Below are 9,796 nucleotides of genomic sequence, written 5' to 3'. Positions count from 1 at the left end.
ATGGAAAAGGGCACTAAAGCCCCAAGATAAGTTCGATTGAGACAACATTTTGCATAGCGTACTGAATTGAGTCTAGAACGTCGTGTGTTAAATATCGTTAAAATCGGTTCAGATTTGGATATAGCTTCCATATATATTTTCGTTCGATATTAAGAAAATGGTACACCAAAGTCTTATTACTTGTCCGATTGAAACGCAAATTGGGAATACCATACTGTATTGAGTCTATATTGATGTGTGTTAAGTTGCATGAAGATCGGTTCAGATATTCATATATTTTCGTCCGATTTTATGAAATAATCAGAATTTTATCTCTTGTAAACATCCAATTGGTGAAGGTTTCATAGAGTCAGCCCCGTCCGACTTATCAAAATTCCTTTTTGTTTTATATTTTTTTGTTATTGTACGAATCGAACATTCCCATCTCTGGCACATACCCAACTGTTGCATCGAACAAGTGTATCTCAATCTAAATACGACACTTATTGCTTACCGACTATTTAGTATTGAATCTCTCTCGCAACGGAACGAATGTGTGTATCTGGCTAACTGAGATTTATTTTCGAAAATAAAACCCTAAAACCCTTGGGTGCATAATAACGCGGACCTGAAGACCAGATTTGTGTAACATTTGTTTTACATACTTCTTCGTTTTTTAACCGTTTGTGTATGTGTTGAATTGTGTTACAAATTAATATACGTAGCTACTACTACTCCACCTCCATTACACATATATAGAGAGGTAGACCAGACAAACATTCTTTTGTTCGTTCACTGGACAAAAGCAGAAGAAGAATGGTGGACGGACTTTGACTAATAAATCAAAATCGAGTGTGTGGTTTAGATTTGTGGGTTTATTTTTCAACGTAAATGCAAGTCAAGTTTTGAAGAATGTAAAAAATAATGTAAAGAATTTTCAAAAAATTGTGATCGTGTTCAGAATATGTGGCATGAAATAAAGACAAAGAAATAAAATAACTGAAAATCCTCCAGAAAAAAACTTTTGTTCAAGAGTTTTCTAAAAACCTCTTAAACTTTATTTTAAAAAAATAAATCTATCCCCTAATAAAGTGTATGTGTGTGTGCCTTTAAGTTTCCAATAAACAAAAACAACATTTTCCATTTAATCTTATCATTATTGTTGGACGAGAACGAGATACCCAAAAAAACGCCATGTGTTTATGATCGGTCAAATATCAATGTTTCAATTCGACAACGACAGCTGTATGTCTTTCAATTTTCCCCCAAAAAGAAATGAATGAAAGTCACTTTTGTTTTTTTATTATTAAAATCATTTGTGCACACTTGCATGTGTACATATATATATACACAACATTTTAATGGCAACGTCATCAAAGGTCGATCAAAATGTGTCTTCGTCAACAGTCAGCCAGCCAGCTTTAACACCAAAACTCAATATTTAAACTTATTTCATATTTTTTGGTTTTCTAATTCTCTATGCCAAACAACAATTCGAATAATAATTTAATTAATTATTGTATTAATTATTTAATATCGTTTTTGGACTTACATGCATACATATGCGTGACATCTTGTGGCCGCAGCAGAAATCTTGTCAATTTGCGATCATTAATAATTTATTTTCTCACAGTCATATTGTAAGCTGCGTGTGAGTGTGTGTTTCGAATTTATTTTATATGGTGTTATTGTTTTTTATTATTTTTCTTATATTATTTCTGTTAAATAATTTCATTGTTTATGTGTCATCATCAGTATTGTTGTGCGGCAGTGTTGATCATCTTAAAATGTTATATGTGTGTGTGAGTTTGTAAACTAAAACAGTCATGGGAAATTAAATAGCAGAGGATATCTGGTATTTAATTTTAAATCTAACTGAAAAAATATTATTTAAAAAATCAAAGACTTGTTGAGCCCTGAAAAATATAAAAATTTGATTAACAAATCCCCGCCTTGTATAGAACGTTCATAAAAATTAGAATAAAAAATCCACGTCTTGTAAGGAAAGTAGTAAAGTCGGGTTGGGCCGACTATATGATACCCTTCACTACTTGGGGGATATTCTACATATGTATCCCAAGAATTTCATGTCGAATTTCAAGTTTTATGAAATTGAACGAATTTAAATATATGATTTTTATCTATAAGTGAACCGACAAACATCAATCCATACACATGACTTTCTGCGATATTCGGTATGCCGGAAGCTATGTCTACATCTGCACCAATTCCAACAAAACGCAATAACGTCATTCTAGTCTCAATTTGATGTGCAAAATTTCGTGTCAATCGGACAAACATTAGGAGTTTGGTGCACCATTTACCTAAAATCGGACGAAAATATATAGTTGAGCTATATTTAAATTTGACTGATTCTAGACTTAATTCAGTACGCTATGCCAAATTTCGTGCAAATCGAAAGATATATAGGGAGTTTGTCGCACCATTTACCTACAATCGAACGAAAAATATATATGGGAGCTATATCTAAATCTGAACCGATTATAACTGAATCGTCCTAGGGCCAAAGAAAGGAGCTGTACAAATTTTCATAAAAATCAGATTATAAATGCGACCTGTACTTTGTTTACAATTTAACATCAACAGAAAGTGATTCTATGCATATTCTCAAAAGGAACCATGTGTCTATCTCGTTTCCTTTTGCCTGTTACAAAAATATGCACAAAGACATAATACCCTGTACCACAGTGTGGTGAAGGGTATAACAAATCCAAGACTTGTTGAGGTGCTGAAAAAATATTCCTTAAAAAATCAAAATCTTGTGGAGGTATAGAAAAAATATTCTTAAATAAATCAAAACCTTGTTGACAAATATACTTTAAAAAATCCACGCCTTGTATAGGACCTACAAAAATATTCTTTAAAACCCCACGGCTACGCCTAGTTAAGACCCTGAAAATACTAAAAAATCTCAGGATCCACCTAGATTTTTCGCAATAATATGTTTTATATTATCTTCTCTTGTTTTCATTATTTTTAATTTCATTAACGTCTCCCATGATCTAATATGCCGCAATATGCCGAATGACCACAAATGCAATCGCACTCACACCGCACAATTAAAATTAGTCATATTTCAAAATAAACAAAATAATTGCCAAGTATTGAAATACAAAGCCGAATAAATATCAATGTGGACACAGATTTATGTAAATATTATATGTATTAGTGAAATTGTTTATTTGAATAACCGGTATATGCCGTAAAATTTGCTACGTAAATAATTTAATGTATTTAAAAACATTTTTCTTAAGAGGCAAATACAATTATTGATATAGGATATTGGCCTAAGCCTTATGACAACATCAAAAGCACATTTTTTTGTTTGACCTGCCAAAACAATTATCGATGATCAAATGTAGGATTTCGACGAAGAAGAAAAGGAAAAGTATGAGATTCATATCAAATTTATATTTAGGAAAAAACAATTGACGGTCTATAAATAATTTCTTCCAAGACCTTTATAAGACGTGAGTTGTCCACTAATTTTCAAACATCACTTTTTAACATACTATGCAATTGTAAACAATTAACGCAAATGTTTGAAATTTTCACATTATTTTCATTAATTCTGACAGTTGATGAGGATCGCGGGATGTCTATCGTTGCCACATACATGACATATCGAAAATTTGTTAAATGTTATGAAATATATTTTTACAATTTAATTAGGAACTATTAAATATTTATTAATCACATTTTAAATATTTAGAAATATTTTTTTATATTTTATTACCGTTTATAGTTTTGAATTATTTTACAAATCGACATTGTATTGAAGAATTAAATATATAAATATAATAGACAATAGAATGGGTTATTGTACCTTGATGCAAGAAATCAGTCGATATTACGTGGTGGTTGGATATTTTGAGAACAATTGATGAAACTCAGACTTCCTGAGTTACTTTTTATAGAAAAAATACGACCTCAGATCTTGAGGTTTTGTTCTAGAAAAAAAAGTCGACTTCAGTTCTGAGATATTTGTTTCTATAAAAAAAAACAACAAACCTAAGTTCCTGGGTTTTTTTTATAAGAAATACCTCATGAACCGAGGTCGGGGTTTTTTATAGAAAAAGATCCAGAAACTATGATTGGGTTTCTTTCTACAAAAAAGAAAAAGAATCCGACCTCAGTTCCTAAGTTTTATTTTTCTGTAGAAAAAAATCCGTGAACAGAAGTGACCACTGGTATCCGAGCGAAACGACTGCTAATATGACATCTGTACATCATCTGACCTAGGTTACCCCACCATAGATCCTCATATAAATCCCTTCTTACCTACCTTAAATCATAATTGCGATATTCAGTTGTTGTTTGACAACTTTCGAAAGTACCACACATCGAGGAAAAATAGAAGAACACCTTTGTGTTTTATTTCTTTATCTCTTTTCAGATTTGCCTTTTCAAAAATAGACCTCCAAGTATGTAGGTTGTTTGGTTTTCCTCTCCTCTAACTACTACAATTTTTGTACATGAAATATTCAGGCATGGATGGATGGATATGGTGGCATCTTTTGCAAGTGCTCTTTACCAAAAGACAACTGACACATTATTTTTTGTTGAAAAACCAAAAACTATTTTTAAATAATATTTTGTTGTTTTTGTTGTTGCCTACATTTGATGATTATGATGTTGTTGGTCATTCCTCAAGCATCCATCCTCTTCAGAGTGAGAATATTTGAAATGACGATGATGAATCAAATAAAATACAAAAATATTACACCGCAATTATTTAAGAAATTTACAGAGCAACAGCATCACACTCGCACGCACACAATTTGCTATCCGGACGCTTGTAATAATAATTTGTAATATTTTTATATGTACAAATTATCAATATTTTTATAAGTTTTCCGTAACAAATAATTAAAACATGTTTTTTTTCTCTATTTCTTTGCAGAAGAAGACATTGGCAATAATTGTGTTTTTGTTTTCAAATCTGGTCCGTACCACCGCAAAAAAGGAGTAGCTCGCTCTGTTCGTTCTGCTCCAATTTTCATCATAAAGTTTCCAATAATTGGAAAAAATATAGACATTTAACAAAAAAATAAATAAAAATCCCCATACTCACAATGCCTGGCCAGGCAGTACAAGTTATCTCCACATCGGAGGAGCACACATTTCTATTAAATGAAGATCAACTGAGTGAGGTGCTGATGCGTGAAGAGGTCAAAGATCGCTATGTTTGTGTGGTCTCGGTGGCCGGAGCCTTTCGCAAGGGTAAAAGTTTTCTATTGGATTTTTTCCTTAGATATATGTACTCGAAGGTAAGTTCAACACCTCCTACAATAACAACAAAAATCAAACTTCCCTCCCCATTTATTTACAGTACGTTCGCCACGATGTCACCGATTGGTTGGGCGATGAAAACTCTCCCCTCACCGGCTTCTCCTGGCGTGGCGGTTCAGAACGTGACACCACCGGCATCCTAATGTGGTCGGATATTTTCCTACACGATTATCCAAATGGTGATAAAATTGCTATTATCCTACTGGACACCCAGGGAGCCTTTGACAGCCAGAGTACAGTGCGTGATTGTGCCACAGTTTTCGCCTTGAGCACCATGTTGTCATCGGTGCAAATTTACAATTTGTCACAAAATATCCAGGAGGATGATTTGCAACATCTGCAACTATTCACAGAGTACGGCCGCTTGGCATTGGCCGATTCGGGCAAAAAACCCTTCCAACGTCTACAATTTTTGGTGCGTGATTGGAGTTTTCCCTATGAGGCTGAATATGGTGCCGTTGGTGGTGAACAGATTTTAAAGAAACGTTTGGAAATATCCGACAAACAACATCCCGAGCTGCAATCACTGCGTCGTCACATTTCATCGTGTTTCCAAGAGGTTGCCTGTTTCCTGATGCCACATCCCGGCCTCAATGTGGCCACAAATCCCAATTTTGATGGCCGGCTCAAGGATATAACCCCAGAATTTAAACAAAGTCTACGCAGTTTGGTGCCAATGCTATTGTCGCCCGATAATTTGGTATACAAGGAAATTGGTGGTACACGTATTCGTGCCCGTGATCTCATACAATATTTCCAATCGTACATGACCATCTATAAGGGTGATGAGCTGCCCGAGCCGAAGAGTATGTTGGTGGCCACCGCTGAGGCTAATCACTTGACAGCCATGGCTGCGGCCAAAGAAATGTACAATCAATTAATGGAAGATGTTTGTGGTGGAACCCGGCCGTACTTAAGCACAGGACATTTGGAGGCAGAACATTTACGTGTTAAAGATAAGGCGGTATTTCAGGTGAGTTATTACAACGGGCATACTAAATGCGGCAATTGAAATGTCAACGACCCATAATTGGGAGGTGCCTTTTTTATTCCACGTAAAATTCCTTCTTGAAGGGTAAAATACTTTCCTTCAAATATAGGTCCGTGTTTTGACCAAACGAAGTAAAAAAAGTAATATGTTGTCAGCGTACATTCTTTTGAGATTTGAGAAGAGTCACTTGAGGCCTTATTTGCAGAATACTATAGATGAGGAAGTACTTGAAACAAATTATAGTAACGTCATCCATTTGTCTGGCTGATGACTATTCAATCGTCCTGGTTTATAATTATGAAGAATTTTCATAATATTTGGAGATTAAAGTTAATAATTTTATTATTAAAACCCAAACCATTTGTTTTTTTATTTTTCCCCCTTTGCAGTTCTTGGCGAAGCGCAAAATGGGCGGTGAAGATTTCACAGAAAAATTCCGTCAACAATTGGATGCCGATCTGGAGGAAATGTACATCAATTATAAATCGCACAATGAGAGTAAAAATATATTTAAAGCTGCCCGTACCCCGGCTGTATATTTTGCTGTGGCTGTCATCTTTTACATTCTAAGCGGTATCTTTGGTCTAGTGGGCATGTATACATTTGCCAATTTCAGCAATTTAATTATGGGCATAGCTCTATTGACATTGGCATTGTGGGCATATATAAGGTAAGCAAACAAAATGAAGTAAAAACCATCGTTAAGTTCGGTCGAACCGAATTTTATACCCTCTATAAAAAAATAAACATTCGGGACCTTCATTAATCGCGGTCTATGTCATACGGCGGATTGAACCCATCTTCGATCAAGGACTGTCAACCCAACAATTACATGTTCGTGTATTTTTTCAACATGGGAGCAACATTACGTGGAATGTTTGCTCCAGATTCGTTTATTCGTGCAGGGATTGAGACAAACCCCGATCATGGTTCTGTTTAGTTTGTCACAATCGCATCCACAATAGGTTCATATCGACGAGATGCCGTGCCCCGCGTTACTTGCCGGACATTAGTCATCTTTTGAGAGACAATAACGGCCTGGCGATAGGGAATTTCAATGTACAACATGAATTATGGCATTTTGTCCTAGGTAATGGCCAGAGGGTCATGGCGCTGGCCGAAGAAATAGATAGCTTAAAGTTTTGCACGGTGAATGAGAGCATATCCACCAGGAAAAGGGGATAGTGTCAAAGCTCATCGGACATATCCACCACGTCTCCAGGTCTGATGAATGATTTGGCAATCTGTGATTTCTTTGGGGTCACCCCCCTATTATCATATCCTAAACCATGGGAAAGAAAATTGCCAAGAGTTGAAAAATTTCACCAATCATCGCTTCAGAGAGCTGCCCAATTCTTCTAAAGTTCCTTTAACAGAAAGAAATTTTTGGGATATCATCACTGATGCAGTCGCTCGCTTTATACCTGCGGGTTATATACCCGAATCGAGACCCAGAGCAGACCCAGTAGATAGATTTACTACCCAATGGGAACTCAAGGTACCAAATTACAACCAATTATATGGGAATGGGAGCTGTCATTAAAAGTGAATCGATATGGGAAATTTCAAAACTCTATCTTGATTTCAACAGACGGACATGAAAAATTGGCATAGCATAAAATATTTAAAAAAATCTACACCTAAATATAGACCCTCAAAAAAATATTAAAGAAAAATCCACTTCTAAATATTGACCCTCAAAAAATATTTAAAAAAATCTCCGCATATAAATATTATAAAAAATCCTCACCTAAATATAGATTTATAAAAATTTAAAAAAAGAAATATTCCAAAGTTTTGGAAGCGGAATGACATATTATATTTGTCACCTTATATTTGTTAAATAGAAAATCCAATTTCGTTAGAAATATAAATTTCTAAAGTTGTTATTTAAACTTTTTGTTTTTGTTATCATTACAGATATAGCGGCGAACTAAGTGATTTTGGTGTTAAATTAGATGATTTTGCGACGTTACTGTGGGTCAATGTAAGTGAAAAAATCCACAAACCTTCGAAATGAAATTTAAATATTCCTTTTTTGTTTTTTTTTTCTTCTTCTTTTGCAGTTTATGAAACCCATCTATCAAGGTTGCATGGAAAAGGGCATACAACATGTGGCCACACATGCGGCTGAACATGTGGTCGGTGGCGGTAGAACTACATCGCTGAATGGCAAGGTCAAAAGTTCATGAGAATACGCCAAAAATGCCATGCCCAAAAAAGCCCGCGAAACTAATAAAAACCTAAATAAAAATAATAATTCTAATAGTGGTAGTGGTGGTGGTGAAGGAAGAGGAGGTGGAGGAGTAGGGGCTAAGCCCAAGGCAAATAATGAAAAAGGGCCACCAGCAACGGCAACAACAACAACAAATATCTTATCATCATCCTCAGCAGCATCATCAATTTCAACTTCATCAAGAAACTTTGAAAACAAACAACAACAGCCACAACCATCCACGGTAGTTAATAGTAGTAATAATTTAAAGCAACAACAGCAACTCACAACAACGAACAACAATTACATTGATAATGGAAAACAATCCGCCGCCGCTGCTGCTCTAAATAACTGTATGTTAGCCTCGCCAAATCTTAGTGCCGCCAATGACTCACAGAATGCGCCCACAATGTTTGCCTCCATTTGGAGTAAATTTTCAGCCACCTGCAATGAAGCCAAACAACAAAAACTCCTACAAAGGCAAAAGAGTCAACAAAATCATACAGCAGCCGCCTCCACATCATCATCATCGGCCACTACCGGCACCAATGGGTCAACAAATATTACGGTTTCAAATCGTAAAAAAAGAAAATCCAAGAAAAATAGCAACAACCATAATAACAACAACAACACTTCCAATGCTGCAAAAATTAATTAAAAAAACTCTATCTCTTTTTTACAAAAAAATACATACATGAAGAAAAAAACACAAATATGAAATGTTAATTTAATTACACTTCTCCTTTTTTATTTTTCTTAAAAATTAAACAGATATTTCAAACCCAAAAATATTGATCCCTAATTAAAAAAAAAAAAACAAAAAAATCCCATTTGTATTCCACTATCTTTTTAATCTCCCCTTTGCCTTCTTATTTTGTCTTATTTCCTTTTTTTTCAAAAACAAATTAGCCACGTAAATTTATAATAAAAAAAACTTAAGAATATATATCTAGTTTAATATAATTATGCTTAACTTAAAAATTATAGAACAAGAAGAAGAAAAAGAAAACACAACATTAAAATAAAAACACTTGAAACTAATTTTATTAATTTAATTATTTTTTCTAAACTCAAAACTAAAGCGCTGGCGTTAATTGTGGTCCATTATTTTCATAACTTCAAAGTTTTCGTAACAAAAGAAAATCATTTATAAAATGTGTTTTTTGTTTATTGTTGCTGTTGTTGCTTTAATTTATATACTTTTTTCTTTTAATGTGTCATTAAGAATATAAAAAAAAATGAAATGAAAATAAGAAGAATATATATTTTTGTACTTTTTTTTGTTTTCTAAACATTGA

At 34.1% G+C, this 9,796-nt stretch overlaps 2 protein-coding genes across 2 annotated transcripts; both read left to right on the top strand.

The window, feature by feature from the left end:
- The first annotated feature begins 5,074 nt into the window (after nt 1–5,074).
- LOC133322960 (atlastin) lies at nt 5,075–8,629 on the top strand. Its single transcript, XM_061531915.1, has 5 exons — nt 5,075–5,270; nt 5,333–6,265; nt 6,673–6,953; nt 8,204–8,270; nt 8,350–8,629. Exons 1-5 carry the CDS (start codon nt 5,076–5,078, stop codon nt 8,473–8,475), a joined length of 1,602 nt encoding a protein of 533 aa, XP_061387899.1. The 5' UTR covers nt 5,075; the 3' UTR covers nt 8,476–8,629.
- On the top strand, nt 8,494–9,300 carry LOC133322898 (merozoite surface protein 2-like). The gene is made up of 2 exons (XM_061531855.1): nt 8,494–9,050; nt 9,270–9,300. The coding sequence occupies exons 1-2, from the start codon at nt 8,494–8,496 to the stop codon at nt 9,298–9,300; spliced, it is 588 nt and encodes a 195-aa protein (XP_061387839.1).
- Nucleotides 9,301–9,796: the final 496 nt, after the last annotated feature.

Source organism: Musca vetustissima, unplaced genomic scaffold, assembly GCF_032173495.1.
Source record: "Musca vetustissima isolate MV318-11 ecotype Yass unplaced genomic scaffold, APGP_CSIRO_Mvet_v1 utg25787, whole genome shotgun sequence".
Taxonomy (NCBI): Eukaryota; Metazoa; Arthropoda; class Insecta; order Diptera; family Muscidae; genus Musca; species Musca vetustissima.
This window is presented reverse-complemented; position numbering and strand designations above follow the sequence as displayed.